This window comes from Trypanosoma cruzi, genomic scaffold (assembly GCF_000209065.1).
Source record: "Trypanosoma cruzi strain CL Brener 1047053516879 genomic scaffold, whole genome shotgun sequence".
Taxonomy (NCBI): Eukaryota; Euglenozoa; class Kinetoplastea; order Trypanosomatida; family Trypanosomatidae; genus Trypanosoma; species Trypanosoma cruzi.
The window spans coordinates 149,025-165,697 of NW_001849545.1; the positions used below are offsets into that span (position 1 = coordinate 149,025).

At 57.1% G+C, this 16,673-nt stretch overlaps 2 protein-coding genes and 1 pseudogene across 2 annotated transcripts, besides 7 other annotated features; all 3 read left to right on the top strand.

Moving 5' to 3' along the window:
- Window positions 1–10,457: part of a sequence feature (areas not merged during assembly with more than two copies in the genome that could not be assigned to a particular haplotype) that runs on past the window's edge.
- On the top strand, window positions 1,776–2,369 carry Tc00.1047053508495.170 (mucin TcMUCII, putative; the record flags this gene model as incomplete). Its single annotated transcript, XM_812300.1, has 1 exon — window positions 1,776–2,369. The coding sequence occupies one exon, from the start codon at window positions 1,776–1,778 to the stop codon at window positions 2,367–2,369; it is 594 nt and encodes a 197-aa protein (XP_817393.1).
- Window positions 2,173–2,257: a microsatellite.
- Window positions 10,458–10,958: a sequence feature (areas merged during assembly that could not be assigned to a particular haplotype. This can correspond to areas where the two haplotypes were merged or to regions with more than two copies in the genome that were merged during assembly.).
- Tc00.1047053508495.200 (mucin TcMUCII, putative) lies at window positions 10,832–11,626 on the top strand (the record flags this gene model as incomplete). The annotated part of the gene is made up of 1 exon (XM_812301.1): window positions 10,832–11,626. The coding sequence occupies one exon, from the start codon at window positions 10,832–10,834 to the stop codon at window positions 11,624–11,626; it is 795 nt and encodes a 264-aa protein (XP_817394.1).
- Window positions 10,959–12,004: a sequence feature (heterozygous, non-Esmeraldo-like haplotype).
- Window positions 11,430–11,514: a microsatellite.
- Window positions 12,005–16,673: a sequence feature (areas not merged during assembly with more than two copies in the genome that could not be assigned to a particular haplotype).
- Tc00.1047053508495.210 lies at window positions 12,186–13,709 on the top strand (annotated as a pseudogene).
- Window positions 12,500–12,619: a microsatellite.

Below are 16,673 nucleotides of genomic sequence, written 5' to 3' on the forward strand. Positions count from 1 at the left end.
GTGGCCACTCCGGCGGAGGGCGAACACAAAAGGGAGGGATGCAGGCGCTGCGTGTGTGTGTGCAGGTGCCATGCAACAACGTCACAACAAATACGCTGCGACTCGGTGACCCTCACATCGCTGTGGTCCTGACGAACAGCCCAGGCACGGTCCACATCGATGCACTTAGTGGACGGAGTGAGGCATCTTTTGAGGCGCTGCAGGGAGCAGGATGTGTTGACGCAGCCACGACGTGCATGGAGTGTCACGATGGCACGGCCGGCTGTGGCTGGTGGAATAATTACTTCTCGGAGGCAACAGAGAGAGCTGCTGCTGCTGCTCCTGACGTTGCTGCCTTTTGTGGCCTCCCATGCCGATTATTGTCTGTCCGCTGATCATGGGTGGTGTGCCTCCACTAGTGACGTCGTCTGCAGGCATTTCACAGCACCAGCGAAACACACGTCACGTCGCATGCTTTGGCTGTGGGTATGGTGTCGTGAATGCAGCCGGCATTATTTTGCCCGACTCCTTTTCACTGCCTTGCGACAAATAGATGCGTCGCCGCCCGAGTCATTCGCTGCAGCTCCGTGTGTTGTACTGCCAGCACAAGACTCTCGTGTTGTCTGGCGCCTGGCTGACAGTCAAGCACCACTGCGCTGGGACACGCAAGGATGTGGACTGCCGCTCACGGTGTTGGGCACCGCTGTTTGGATGCGGCGGCCACACGAGCGGATGTATTGTGGCACAATGAAATGCGTGAAATACGCGGAACCACAGCGGTTGCAATAATATCGACGGTGTGGCGCCACGGAGTATGTGAGGGGTGATGCATGATGAATCAGAGTGGGCGGCATGCGAGGGAAGTGCACCGCGACGGAGCGTCGCCCCGCCCTCAGCCTGCAGGGGAATGTACGCCCACAAAATATATGGTCGAGGCACCACCAAACACGCATGCCCTTCTGTGCAGCAATAAATAGGAGCGAAGGTGCGTTCTGGTGCGTGGGAGCCCACTCACATATTCCCATTTCCACAGCAATAAACGGCGAGGAATCAGGTGCCACAGCAACGAAGGAGGAAATAAAAACATCTATTGCAGCACTTTACCGGCGAAAAGCGGGAACAACACAAATTGAATTATTGGCTGCACCAACACAATAAAAATTCACAAGAGAAGGAAACAGTTGTGCACACTGCGGGAACCCCAACACACGATGCAGGCATGAAGGTTTGCCCTCCGCAAAAACAATAGCAACATATGCAGACATCCTCCACCCTCCAGAAAGAAACACAAATAAATGGCTGCTTTATTCCATTCCTCGCGCTTGACTTTGCGTGTGCTGCTGCTGCTGCGGTGGTGGCTGCGCTTCCCGTGGACCAACAATCCACTTGGTGTGCGGGGATCTATCCTTTTTCGATGGTTACTTTGCTGTTGTGTTGCTGTGTGCGCTGCACCTATTCTCGTGTGTGCGTGCCCTCCGTGAGGGGTGCAGACACGACGGACCGCTCTCGCCGTATGTGCATGCGGTGGAGCCTTGTGTGCCGCTCCTGTTTGCTTCTCCCTCCTCCATCTGTGTGTTGGTGTTGCGGCAGGGCTGTGTGTGTGTGTGCCTGTTGCCGTGGATTGGAGTGTGTGTCGTGCGTGGTGTGCGGCGTACGGTGCATGCCTGGCTGCTGCTCTCTCTTCTTGTGTGTGTTTGCCCTCTGTGTGTGTCTGCCGCACCTCTCGTCTCCCCTGTTGCTCTCCATGTCCCTCACTGTGCAGATCAGCTCCACACCACTGAACGACCACACTCACGATGATGACGTGGCGTCTGCTGTGCGCCCTGTTGGTGCTTGCCCTGTGCTGCTGCCCGTCCGTGTGCGTGACAGCGACTAGTGGAGATCAAGTTGGGGACAGCCCCAATTCAACGGCTGCTCAGCAACCGGGAGCAGATGATTCAGAGGCAACAAAAACTTCCACGGCGCCAAATTCGACAGGTCCGACCGTTACGTTACCGAAACTCGAAGATCCGGACAGTCAGCAACCCGCTCCGGCAGGGAGTCCAAATACAGAAGGTCCGGAGTCTATTCCAAAAGAGGGAGCAGGTCCGGGCACCGATGGGTCAGGGTCGCCAGGTGGGTCAGTTAGTCCAGCTGCAGCATCGTCAATTTCCGTGACCGGTACGGTACCGGCACAAAGTCAGAAGGAAAATGCGCCAACAACAACAACCACGACTACGACAAAAGCACCAACTACCACCACCACTACGACTACGGAGGCGCCAAGCACGACGACGACCCGCGCACCGTCACTTCTTCGCGAAAGCGACGGCAGCCTCAGCAGCTCTGCGTGGGTGTGTGCCCCGCTGCTGCTCGCCGTATCCGCGCTGGCGTACACCACTGTGGGCTGAAGAATTGTGTGCGGGCTGTGCGTGCCAGCACCCAACCGCGGGGACTTGTGTGCGTCCACTGTGGTCCGATGTGCTAAACAGGGTAAAATAATGATTGTGTTTTGCTTCACTTGCTCCCGCTGCCCTGCTGTGTGCTCCTTGCCGCTCCCCGCATCCGTCGCGTTGAACGCACCCCAGACACACTCATGTGCATGGCACGCACACAACTGATTGCGTGGAGTCGCATTTGAGGATGGGTGCGTGCGCGCTGGAGCCATACTGTGCAGCCCTTTGTTTTGTGTGTTTACATTTTAACTTCATTGCTGTTTGTTTACCTGTGTTTTGTTTCTAATTGTTTTGTGTGTTTTTCTGTTTGCTTGCTGCGGGGCGTTGTGTGTTTTTGCCCTTTCACTGCATTCAACTGCCTCATGGTGTGTGTGCGCTGCCGCTGCTGGGCTGCTGCCATTTGTGACTGTGCGGTGGCTGTGCGTGGTGTAGCGGCCGTGTCTCTCCTTTTGTTTTCTGTGCTTTTGCAGGCGGCTCCACAGCGTTGGGCGACTCCACTGTTTGTGATGATGACTGGCCGTGTGCTCTGCGTCCTGTTGGCTCCTGCAGCGATGTGCAACAGCTCGTGCGTGTTTTTGACGGCTGCTGCGACGGCGTGTGTGTGCGGCCCGCTGGTGATGGCGCGGTGACTGCTGAGCACGCGCGGGCTGTGATGGCTGCGGAAGGAGGACCGTGGCCGGTGGCTCTGGACGAAAGGGGAACGTGAACTCTGAGGTTGACAGCAATCAGGAAGACGAGGAGGGTGGAGAAAACACGGCGGGTGAGGACCCCAATCCCACCGCCGCAGGACCACTCACTGCTCCGACGAGGCAGGATCAATCCTGCAGCGACCCACTGCGAAGTAACAATTGCAATCCGTCCGGCACTGGCAGTGCCTCTGCCGCTCAGATGCGTGCAAATGGACCGGAGTCTTTGGGCGGAGGGCACGCTGGTGGCGGGAGGACCTCCCAGGGAAGTGAGACTTCGGAAAAAACCGTCACGGGACAGTCACGGTGCCAGGGACGGCAAAGGAAACACCGCAAGACGATGAAGGAGGAGAACCCGGAGCGCAACACGAGGCCGACCAAACCACGAAAATGGCTGTGATGACTTGTTGCGCAAAGCAGCAGTGGAGCAGGAGGGTCACCAGCGAGATCGCAAGGTGCGCCACGACCCGATGGTGGCGAGAATGCTCATTATTATTTTTCCTACTCTTACCGGCGCGTCTAGCCGCACGATGCCATCTGGGTGCCGAGGAGGCGGTTGAGCAGCGGAAAAAGCTTCCTGCTGTGAAGCAACTGCCACTGAGAGAACTTTTTGCTGCGTGGATCTTCCTGAATGACCAGCCGTTGGCGCGCAGCGGAGGTGCCTGGGCATTCTAGAAGCAGATGGCGAAAGGTTTCCTGCGTGTCAACTGGCGTGCCTGTGGAGGTTGGCTGATCCTGCAGTGGCAGAGACCGCTTCCTGGCACCACAGAGCGAGTAGCGGTGAGTGTCTTGGCGAATGGTACAACGCCACTTGTTGCTGGGCTGGGCAGTAAAGCATGTCAGCGGGTCCGTGTGCCATATGGGCGCGATTCCATGTTCCGTGTGTTGTCCGGTTGCCATGGTCTGCGTCGCATGCTGAGCCGCAGGCTCATTAGCATGCACTCCACAATGTCCGTAACAAAACTGCCGGTGCACGGACCGGCCGGCACGCATCAGTGTCAAGAGACGCTGCCAGATCCGGTCCTTGTTGAGGGCCGCTAGGAGAGACTGGCTTTGTGTCGCCACAAGCGGGGTTTTTATGCCTGTGGTGGATCCGAGGGATAATCAGCCACTCCAGGGCCAGGAGCAGCGCACTGGATTCCGTCCTGCAGCTTCAGGGGCGTGTGCCGCAGTTGTTACTTACTTTCTCTATTATCTGCGAGGAATGCAGGGATGAAGGCGGTATGCCAACGCAGGCTGGCGCGGGAACGTCGAAATCGCCATCCGTTGCGAGTATCCACGAGCGGTGGCTGTGCAGCGCTGGAGCCTCTTCGCGGACTCTGCGCATTTCCCTTATCAGTTCTTTTTCGTCGGTGATTGAGTGGTCTATCGGAAGTTCCACACCGATGGTGACCCGGTGAGCGGAGGCCGCAGACCAGGGAGGAATGGAGCCACGAAAGAACCGCTCTTCGCGTGGTGAGCTCTCGGTGATGCCGTAGCCCTTTGCGCATGCGTCTACGAAGGCATATGGCTCGTGCCGAGACAACGGCGGGATGCGGAAACCAGCGCAAGGCGAAGGCTCAGACGTTGATCTCCGCTTCCAGTCCATCTGACAATTGCGTGTGTTATCAAACACGGAGAGCCGCACGCAGGCATAGGACATGGAGCGGCGGTATATTTGCTTCTAGGAGTGCGGATTACTGGTCGACAGTGCTCGGAACTCCGCTCACAATGCGTGCCAGACCTGCGTACGTCTCTTGCATCTCATTCTTCGCTGAATCCGTCGCTACTGCCCATATGAGCTCGCTGCCGTAGCGCAATTTGGATGCGCCGTATCCGATGATGAACGTGCGTGGGTCATGTGGAGATGGCCCCGCCTCTTTGTGCGCAATGCGGCGTGGCTGCGATATCCGTTGCGAGGCGGCCGCCATATTTAGCGTCAGTTGCGGATCGAGATCCATGTCGAGAAGCTTCGCAGTTCGCGATGCCCCCATGGTCATGACTGGGATTTTACATCCAGCCACTACCAGCGGCCGCTTTCCTTTGCGATCATAGTTTGACTCCGTGTGCGTGGAGAGTGTGAACCAAGCGGCTTTGCATTTTGACGGGTTAATGGTCAGGCCACTTTACCGAGCCCTCGCGTGCAGTTTTTTGGGGACCGTGTTGGCTGCGGGAATGGTGTCTTCCCGAGGGTGGCCGTTGATTACAATGGAGAGATCGTCCGCGTGCATGTCTGCTGTGACGCCTGAGAAGCCGTTCAGCAGATTGAGAAGTGGGTGTGCGTAAAGGGACAAAAATGTGTTCCCAATACGGACCCCTGAGGAACTCCTCGCAGCGTGGAAGACCGATCGCCGTGTCTGTTGCCAACTCGTGTCTTCGCGTAGCGGCCACGCAGAAATTTTCCAAGCCACCTTCGGCAGTTCACCCCCGGAATATTGGCCGGCAAGCGACTGAGGACTCGATGAGCAATGAGCTCAAAGGCCTTGCTGGAGTCTACCAGCACCAACGGAGCCCGATGGGGTCTGCAGTGGAGCTGGCTTCCAGCACCGCTCTTCTTGGGAAGGTTCGCTTGGAAATAATCGGTTCTGTTATGCTCCACTTCGTGTATCAGGTGTGCCAGCTGCATCGTCGTGGTACGCATACTACGGCACGCATGCTGGTGGGGACGAGGCGTCCACAGCCAAAGCAGTCTCCTCAATGCCATTTTCTCAGCAGCCTTACCCACGATGGAAGGAGGGCTGATGGGTCGATATGACTCCGTTAGCGCCGGCGAATTACCGGGTTTCAGGACTGGGACGATGGTGGCTCGTCGCCACTGGACCGGAATTGTGCCGGCTGTCCGGCTGTGGTTGATGCAGCGGAGAGGGAATCGGAGACACTTCGTCGAAAGATGTGGTAGCGCCCCGCTGTAGACTTCGTCCGCTCCGGGGCCTTGCCGTACGGTGTGCTGCGCAGCGCTGCACGCAGTTCCGTACGATTAAAAGAGGCATCCAGAGAGAGGGGAGAGAAGGAACCTATCGAAGATGAGGCGGCCGACTCGTTGTTGTTCTGCGGCCTAAGAAGGGGAGGGAGAAGAAATACACAAGGACTTGTTTTCCCCGTTTTTTCCCGTTGGAAGACCCAATCGCCTTGCGAGGTGGGGAGGAATCCAAGATTGAGCGCATCCGCTGCTCTCCTTGCTGTCCTGAAATTATTATTGCGGCCATCGCACATCAACGCCGTTGTGGGAGACGGAATTGATGTCTTTTTACGTCCGGAATGTATTTTTTAGGCGAGTGGTTTGCCTGGGTTTAACTTGCTGATGCGACGCCGATATTTGCTGCGCGGGCGCTCACTGAGTAGGAGGAAGAATTGGCTCCTTGCCCGTTGCGTCTCTGCTTCACGGTCGGGCGTCGGTAACTGCAGACAGCGGGCCTTGCTGTCGGTAGCAATCCGCTCTGCCTTCGCAAGGGTGTCGCCCCGGAGCTTGGGATCATCCTTGTGCATGCCGCGGGGTCAATGCCGTCGAAGTGAAACTGCAAGTGCTCTCGTAAAAGCTTTGATGCCGGTTGATTGCTTTTTATGGTCGCATGCTGGAAGTTGTGCGTCGAGGTCGTTGGCGAAGGACTCCCACTTGGATTTCCACCAGCTGTAGAAAACTCGACGTGCCGAAGTGGGTGCCGAGGGCATGGTATCCTTAAATGCCTGATGCAGCGTGAATGTCAACACATAGTGGTCACTGAGCGGCGGCACATTGGCTCTCCAGTCGGACACGGTAAGATGCCTTGACCATGTCCGGTTGATACAGGATCTCTCTCTTGCACCACGAGCATGCTTTGTTTCACCAGGGGTGTTAACCAAGGTGCGTCCTGCATCCGTGCGCGGTTGTATAAAATTCTACAGCGGAGTTGCTTGGAGGGGTCTCCAGGAAGGGCTCCCACCGTGGGCGACGCACGTTGAAATCTCCACACGGAATGAGCGGCGACGAGACCGAGAGGCAGCTCAGCAACCGCCTAGGGGTTGTGTCGGTTGCGGCGGTGGTCTCATATAGGTGCTCGCTACAATAAGATCACGGTTCTGGCCCAGCGCGAATTGGACCACCACCACGTCGAGGCTGGAATCACGTTGAGGAGTGATGAGGGGCATACGCTTGGAGCGGAGGTTTTTCCGCACCAGCACCGCCGCAACACATTCCTTGCGGATACGTGATTGTGCGTGGAGCACACACTCTCCAGTATGCATGCTGGCGATCTGCTCCGACGACTTCCAGGTCTCCTGGATGGCTATCATGTCTGCTCCTTGCGCCATTAATGTTGCGGGTTTGGCCGGCGCCAGTGAGGGAACGGTCATCTGGAGTGCTGCTATGGGGCTCGGGCTCCGCTCAACGTCTCCGCCTCGCAGTAGCTTTTGCCTCTGTGCGTCACATACGGCACGCAGACGACACGTGTAGCGCTGGTAAGCGCCGACGAAATCCGGCAGCAGTGAAGCCCGCTCGTCCGTCGCATCGTCTGAATCCCACTTGCTGCGATCCCCACTGCCGTCTGCACACTTCGTGCTTGCGTGCCCCCTGGTGACCGGGATATGGTTTGGCCCTTCACGCTGTATGCGCTTGAATTGTCCTTTCGCGACTCTTCGCTTGTCTTGGCCCTGGCCCCGGCGGTGTATTGAATGCGTTGCTGCGCCATCTTGTACCCGCAGCCCGCTGCTCGCTCAGAACGATGAGTGGCACCTCCCTTGCTGACGGCAGCCTGCGAAGTTCCTGGGAAACGGGGGACACTACTCGCATCCGCAGACACGGGAAGAACGCATGCCGCACGGAGAGTTGTCGGCCCCTCCCGCTGCTCTCTGTCCTGCTAGGGGTGAGCGAAGGACTGGTCCACCGCCGCCTGTCAGCGCTGCCGGCACGCCACCGACTGTCAGCGCTGCTGGCACGCCACGACGTCAGCCTCGATTAACGCCACGACGCACGGTCTCCGACGTGGTGACGCCTGTCCGTGACAAAACGGCACGAGGGCTGAGCGAGCGCATCGCCGTGGAGTGTGGGCGTCGCAGGGGCGGCGTCCCGCGCTGCACCGTCGCCGTCGCCGCTCTCTCGCGGTCCCGACCGGCATCTCGACTGCGTTCGACACCGTTGACGATGGGCGAGTGCTGGCTGTGCCCTGCGGGCTCCCGCGCCTGTGCTGTCGAGCCCAACACTGGTTGCGCAGCCACCTGGGAGGCGGCCGCGTTGGGGTGAGTGATCGCGAACAATATTTCCGACAGTAGCTCGCCTCAGCCGGGGCAGCCCACTGCAGCACGCGGACAACACTGGTCCGAGGGACACTTGTTTGATGGGTGTGAGCTGCTGCCGTGCGTGGTGCATGGACTATTTGATTGTGTGGGGAGGCGCATGGAGTGACGAATACTTCTGTTTTGCGTGTCGCGGTGTGTTGGAATGATGGTTGGAAAACATGTGAGGGGTGTTGTGTGTAGTTTGTGCGTCTTCTCTGGTGGAGCCGACATGTGTGCGGGGATTGTGGCATTGCTGGCTGACAGTTCCACGTCACTCTTCGGCATTCCTGGATGTGCTGAGGAATGACGGCTGGCGACCAGCGTGTTGGTGCTGCTGGTGGGAATAAGTGCACGAGGAATTGGCCATTTTCTCTTTCCCATGCTGGAGCCGATGAACTGGCACGAGGGCGGCGGCTGCAGGCTGCCTGCCAGCACGTGTGAGCAGCGGATCCATGCACACGCAGACGCTCATCGCAAGAGCTTGTGTGGTCACAGTGGCTTTTGTGGCGTGCTTTTATGGTCGCCATCCCGTCGGAGAATGTGTGAACCAAACGGCTGACGGAACACGAGGAAAATAAGTGCGTGCACTGTGCCGTGTTTCGGCGTCGATGGCAGAGCGGCAGGAGGCCCGTGCTGGCAACTGAGATGTTTGCGTGGCGAGGGATGTCGGTGTTGATTTTGGATCGTCGAGGGTGAAATGAATTTGCTGCTGCCCGTGTGTGTGGCCACTCCGGCGGAGGGCGAACACAAAAGGGAAGGATGCAGGCGCTGCGTGTGTGTGTGCAGGTGCCATGCAACAACGTCACAACAAACATGCTGCGACTCGGTGACCCTCACATCGTTGTGGTCCTCACGCACAGCCCGGGCACGGCCCGCATCGATGCACTTAGTGGACGGAGTGAGGCATCTTTTGAGGCGCAGCAGGGAGCAGGATGTGTTGACGCAGCCACGACGTGCATGGAGTGTCACGATGGCACGGCCGGCTGTGGCTGGTGGAATAATTACTTCTCGGAGGCAACAGAGAGAGCTGCTGCTGCTGCTCCTGACGTTGCTGCCTTTTGTGGCCTCCCATGCCGATTGTTATCTGTCCGCTGATCATGGGTGGCATGCCTCCACTAGTGACGTCGTCTGCAGGGATTTCACAGCAGCAGTGAAACGCACATCATGTCGCATGCTTTGGCTGTGGGTATGGTGTCGTGAATGCAGCCGGCATTATTTTGCCCGACTCCTTTTCACTGCCTTGCGACAAATAGATGCGTCGCCGCCCGAGTCATTCACTGCAGCTCCGTGTGTTGTACTGCCGGCACAATACTCTCGTGTTGTCTGGCGCCTGGCTGACAGTCAGGCACCACTGCGCTGGGACATGCAGGGATGTGGACTGCCGCTCACGGTGTTGGGCACCGCTGTTTGGATGCGGCGGCCACACGAGCGGATGTATTGTGGCACAATGAAATGCGTGAAATACGCGGAATCACAGCGGCTGCAATAATATCAGCGGTGTGGCACCACGGAATATGTGAGGGGTGATGCATGATGAATCAGAGTGGGCGGCATGCGAGGGAAGTGCACCGCGACGGAGCGTCGCCCCGCCCTCAGCCTGCAGGGGAATGTACGCCCACAAAATATATGGTCGAGGCACCACCAAACACGCATGCCCTTCTGTGCAGCAATAAATAGGAGCGAAGGTGCGTTCTGGTGCGTGGGAGTCCACTCACATATTCCCATTTCCACCGCAATAAACGGCGAGGAATCAGGTGCCACAGCAACGAAGGAGGAAATAAAAACATCTATTGCAGCACTTTACCAGCGAAAAGCAGGAACAACGCAAATTGAATTATTGGCTGCACCAACACAATAAAAATTCACAAGAGAAGGAAACGGTTGTGCACACCGCAGGAACCCCAACACACGATGCAGGCATGAAGGTTTACCCTCCGCAAAAACAATAACAACATATGCAGACATCTTCCACCCTCCAAAAGGAAACACAAATAAATGGCTGCTTTATTCCATTCCTTGCGCTTGACTTTGCGTGTGCTGCTGCTGCTGCTGCGGTGGTGGCTGCGCTTCCCGTGGACCAACAATCCACGTGGCGTGCGGGGATCTATTCTTTTTCATGGTTACTTTGCTGTTGTGTTGCTGTGTGCGCTGCACCTATTCTCGTGTGTGCGTGCGTGCCCTCCGTGAGGGGTGCCGACACGACGGACCGCTCTCGCCGTATGTGCATGCGGTGGAGCCTTGTGTGCCGCTCCTGTTTGCTTCTCCCTCCTCCATCTGTGTGTTGGTGTTGCGGCAGGGCTGTGTGTGTGTGTGTGCCTGTTGCCGTGGATTGGAGTGTGTGCTGCGTGGTGTGCGGCGTACGGTGCATGCCTGGCTGCTGCCCTCTCCTCATGTGTGTGTTTGCCCTCTGTGTGTGTCTGCCGCACCTCTCGTCTCCCCTGTTGCTCTCCATGTCCCTCACTGTGCAGATAAGCTCCACACCACTGAACGACCACACTCACGATGATGACGTGCCGTCTGCTGTGCGCCCTGCTGGTGCTTGCCCTGTGCTGCTGCCCGTCCGTGTGCGTGACAGCGACTGGTGAAGAAAAAAAAGAAGCCGATAGTTCAACGACTGCTTCGCCACCGGGAACAAGTGGTACAGGGCAAGCAAATACTTCCACGGGGCCAAGTTCAACAGTTATGAACGTTACGTTACCGGTAACCGAAAATCAGGACGCTAGGGGAGAAGCATCAGACAAGACGACTGATACCGGAAAAAGGACAGATGGAGTGGCCGTTACGTCAGGGATTACGGGGAACAGTGCGGAACAGCCAGTAATTGAGAACCATAAATCACAAGGGGCAAGTTCCGAGAACGATACGGTACAAAAACCGGCTGAGGAACAGAAATCAGGTACGACGCGCGATACCGGACAAGAGACAGGTAAGGGATCCGCTTCGCCAGAAACTTCAGATAAAGCAAGTCCGGAGCATATTCCAAAGGAGGGAGCAGGTGGGTCCGATGGGTCAGGGTCGTCAGGTGGGTCGGCTAACTCAAATACATCGTCAATTTCCGTGACCGGTACGGTACCGGCACAAATTCAGAAGGAAAATGCGCCAACAACAACAACCACTACTACGACAAAAGCACCAACTACCACCACCACTACGACTACGGAGGCGCCAACTACAACGACGACGACCCGCGCACCGTCACTTCTTCGTGAAAGCGACGGCAGCCTCAGCAGCTCTGCGTGGGTGTGTGCCCCGCTGCTGCTCGCCGTATCCGCGCTGGCGTACACCACTCTGGGCTGAAGAATTGTGTGCGGGCTGTGCGTGCCAGCACCCAACCGCGGGGACTTGTGTGCGTCCACTGTGGTCCGATGTGCTAAACAGGATAAAATAATGATTGTGTTTTGCTTCACTTGCTCCCGCTGCCCTGCTGTGTGCTCCTTGCCGCTCCCCGCATCCGTCGCGTTGAACGCACCCCAGACACACTCATGTGCATGGCACGCACACAACTGATTGCGTGGGGTCACACTTGAGGATGGGTGCGTGCGCGCTGGAGCCATACTGTGCAGCCCTTTGTTTTGTGTGTTTACATTTTTAACTTCATTGCTGTTCGTTTACCTGTGTTTTGTTTCTAATTGTTTTGTGTGTTTTTCTGTTTGCTTGCTGCGGGGCGTTGTGTGTTTTTGCCCCTTCACTGCTTTCAACTGCCTCATGGTGTGTGTGCGCTGCGGCTGCTGGGCTGCTGCCATTTGTGACTGTGCGGTGGCTGTGCGTGGTGTAGCGGCCGTGTCTCTCCTTTTGTTTTCTCTGCGTTGACGTGTTGTTAGTTTGTGCTGAAGGCTGCAGGCAAGTGACAGGAGTGATGGCGATGATGGCTGGCCGTGTGCTGCTGGTGTGTGCCCTCTGCGTGCTGTGGTGCGGTGCCGGCGGGGCTGATGCGAGTAATCTCGAGAACAACGCAGTTGGTGGCTGCATGGCGTCGTGGGTGTTGAATGCGAATAAATCGTATACGCCGAGCGGATGTGACAAAACGGCGCTGACGCTGCCTTTACGATCTGTCTTGTCCATCACTGCCGTTGCAGCTTCGACTGACCCATTGGTGACTGGTACAGCCGAAAATAAATCGGATTTAGCTCCGAGTTCAGGTGCTGATTTCGGTGGTGCCGGTTCTCCTCCTGGTCGCGGAGGTGAAGGTGGAGGCGGTAGAGACGACGGCGCTGGCGGTCCTGGTGGCGTTGGAGGTGCCAGTGGCAGTCAAGCTCGTGGCAGCAAAGCTTCTGGTGGCGGTGGTGGTGGCTCAAATGGAGGTTCTAAAGCACGTGTTGATGGCTCTTTGAAGTCCCCTGCTTCGGATGTCAAGTCCCCATCTCCTGTTCTCGGCGATGGTGGCAGTTCTCCTGGGGCTCCTGCAGGAAGTGTAGGTTCTGACGGAAGCAAAGGCTCCATTTTGGACTCCTTTTCTTCTGGTGGTCGCAGTCAACCTGATGTTGGCAGTCCAGGTGGTGATGCATCTTTGAGCGCTCCTGTTGCTGGTGGTAAGTCCCCACCCTCCATCACCGACGAGAGTGATGCGTTGGAGAAGACCGGCGCTGCGGCATCCACAAAGGGAGGGGAGCCTCAAGAAGCAGGTGAGCAGTCAGGAGCAAATCGTGCACGGAACGAATTGCCCGAATTGTCGGCACCAGCGGAGTCAACACCCGAAGCACAAGAAGACTCTCCCAGTAAACAAGAAAAACCAGAAAGTGAAGCTGCTGGTAGGGCCGCAACTGGAGAGGAGAAACGGCGGAGTGATGCGGAGGCACAAGGTCCTTCCACCGTGATGTCCACCGCCAGCGCCAGCAACGGTAGGAGAAGAACGACCAACAGCGGTGGCAGTTCCGGCAGGAGGAAGCCCAACGGCACAAACAGACTCGCAAACTTTGACAGAAGAAAGGACAAAAACGCCACCGTCATCAAACAAAAAGGAGCCTGAAGAGACGGAACCTACTTCTGGAGATGGTGTGGCAGAGCAACAGGGTCAAGGCACTGTTTTACCGGATCTGAGGGGTGGACCTACCGGCAGCCCGGCGGAAGTAACGGCATCATCCATCTCTACAAGTGGCAGTGGTGATGGCCGGAGTAGGGCGGATGAGAATGACGACAACGGCAAAGGGCCCAACCCCAGAGGGCCACACAACGACCCCGAAGCCAGCCATACCAACGTTGCGCCCACAGCCAGTGAGACAAAACCACCGACAGCGAAAGCAGCAGCTACCGCCAGAACAGATGATACGGCAACGCCTGGCAGCAGTGACGGCAGCACCGCGGTCTCCCACACCACCTCCCCTCCTTTGATTCTTCTTGTTGTTGCGTGTGCGGCTGCTGCTGCGGTGGTGGCTGCGTGAGAGTGAGGGAGAGAGAGCCGTGCACCGCCCGCACACACACTCGTCCTTCTCTCTCTGTGTGTGTCCCCTTGCATGGACTCTCGCCCTCACCTCACCCCACGATGCACAAACATAATGTGCCCATTGTATATATGCATGCACACCCATGCAGGCCCGTTGGTGCTCTCTTTTGCACGACACGCACCGCTGCCGTCCTGCCTGGCTGCATGGGCGGAGCACCGTAACTGTTTTTCTGTTTTGTTTTTATTGCATTGAGTGGGCGACCTCTCTCTCTCCCTATTGGGCTTTACGGGAGCAATGGGAGTGTGTGCGCTGGTCGTCCCACCTGTTGCTGCGCGTCCCCACTGCTGGGTGGACGCCCCCACGCTTCGGCTTTTTGTTGTTGGTATTTTTTATCCTCTGCCTGTGTTGTGGCTGAGTGCACCCATCTTACTTTTTTTGATTGCTGGTTTGCTTTGACTGCGGACGCCTGATTCCTCTTTGTGTGTTCTCACATTGTTTTCTTTCTCCTTCTAAAAGTGTCAGCCACTCGTATCCTTGTAAAGCCACCACGTCCTTTCTTTTCCACATACGCCATGCGTCAGTTGATCCACGTCACCCCACGGTCTGCAGCGCTGCTGGAGCTGCTTGTGATGATGCCTGCGACGGGAATTGCCAGCGAGTGCTTTGCTGCCACCCTGACGTATCCTTTGCTTCCTTGACGATGTAGGGCGTACCGACTGCGCGCGGGCGTCTGTGGTGCTGGTGAGGCACGTGCGTCTCAAACCGTATGATGCGTCGCAGGTGTGCAGCGTCGTTTCGAAGCACCCATGGGCGTTTCTACTCATCATGACGTCCACAACGGACCCGGATGGCAGCAGGAGGCACTGCGGTTCCTCCTGGTGTTGCACAGCGACTTTTTTGGACGGCGCGCCTGATTGGCGTCTCTTGGGGCTTTTGTGGGAGAAGGTGGGAGGCTGAGGGCATTAGGACTGAATTGTTTTGAGTGGCTGCGTTTCGTTGAATTGCGGCCGGTCGTTGCACTCTTTTGGGGTTTGGCGGCCCGTCTCTTTTGTTTGCTTCCCACCGCAGCGCGTGGATAACACTGGTTCGAGGAACACTTGTTTGACGGGTGTGAGCTGCTGCCGTGCGTGGTGCATGGACTATTTGATTGTGTGGGGAGGTGCATGGAGTGACGAATACTTCTGTTTGGCGTGTCGCGGTGTGTTGGAATGATGGTTGGAAAACATGTGAGGGGTGTTGTGTGTAGTTTGTGTGTCTTCTCTGGTGGAGCCGACATGTGTGCGGGGATTGTGGCATTGCTGGCTGACAGCTCCACGTCACTTTTCGGCATTCCTGGATGTGCTGAGGAATGACGGCTGGCGACCAGCGTGTTGGTGCTGCTGGTGGGAATAAGTGCACGAGGAATTGGCCATTTTCTCTTTCCCATGCTGGAGCCGATGAACTGGCACGAGGGCACCGGCTGCAGGCTGCCTGCCAGCACGTGTGAGCAGCGGATCCATGCACACACAGACGCTCATTGCAAGAGCTTGTGCGATCACGGTGGCTTTTGTGGCGTGCTTTTGTGGGTGTCAGCCCGTCGGAGAATGTGTGAAGCAAACGGCTGGCGGAACACGAGGAAAATAAGTGCGTGCACTGTGCCGTGTTTCGGCGTCGATGGCAGAGCGGCAGGAGGCCCGTGCTGGCAACTGAGATCTTTGCGTGGCGAGGGATGTCGGTGTTGATTTTGGATCGTCGAGGGTGAAATGAATTTGCTGCTGCCCGTGTGTGTGGCCACTCCGGCGGAGGGCGAACACAAAAGGGAGGGATGCAGGCGCTGCGTGTGTGTGTGCAGGTGCCATGCAACAGCGTCACAACAAACATGCTGCGACTCGGTGACCCTCACATCGCTGTGGTCCTCACGAACAGCCCAGGCACGGCCCGCATCGATGCACTTAGTGGACGGAGTGAGGCATCTTTTGAGGCGCAGCAGGGAGCAGGATGTGTTGACGCAGCCACGACGTGCATGGAGTGTCACGATGGCACAGCCGGCTGTGGCTGGTGGAATAATTACTTCTCGGAGGCAACAGAGAGAGAGAGCTGCTGCTCCTGACGTTGCTGCCTTTTGTGGCCTCCCATGCCGATTATTGTCTGTCCGCTGATCATGGGTGGTGTGCCCCCACTAGTGACGTCGTCTGCAGGCATTTCACAGCACTAGCGAAACACACATCACGTCGCATGCTTTGGCTGTGGGTATGGTGTCGTGAATGCAGCCGGCATTATTTTGCCCGACTCCTTTTCACTGCCCTGCGACAAATAGATGCGTCGCCGCCCGAGTCATTCACTGCAGCTCCGTGTGTTGTACTGCCGGCACAATACTCTCGTGTTGTCTGGCGCCTGGCTGACAGTCAAGCACCACTGCGCTGGGACATGCAGGGATGTGGACTGCCGCTCACGGTGTTGGGCACCGCTGTTTGGATGCGGCGGCCACACGAGCGGATGTATTGTGGCACAATGAAATGCGTGAAATACGCGGAATCACAGCGGCTGCAATAATATCAGCGGTGTGGCACCACGGAGTATGTGAGGGGTGATGCATGATGAATCAGAGTGGGCGGCATGCGAGGGAAGTGCACCGCGACGGAGCGTCGCCCCGCCCTCAGCCTGCAGGGGAATGTACGCCCACAAAATATATGGTCGAGGCACCACCAAACACGTATGCCCTTCTGTGCAGCAATAAATAGGAGCGAAGGTGCGTTCTGGTGCGTGGGAGTCCACTCACATATTCCCATTTCCACCGCAATAAACGGCGAGGAATCAGGTGCCACAGCAACGAAAGAGGAAATAAAAACATCTATTGCAGCACTTTACCAGCGAAAAGCAGGAACAAACGCAATTGAATTATTGGCTGCACCAAACACATAAAAATTCACAAGAGAAAGAAACGGTTGTGCACACCGCAGGAACCCCAACACACGATGCAGGCA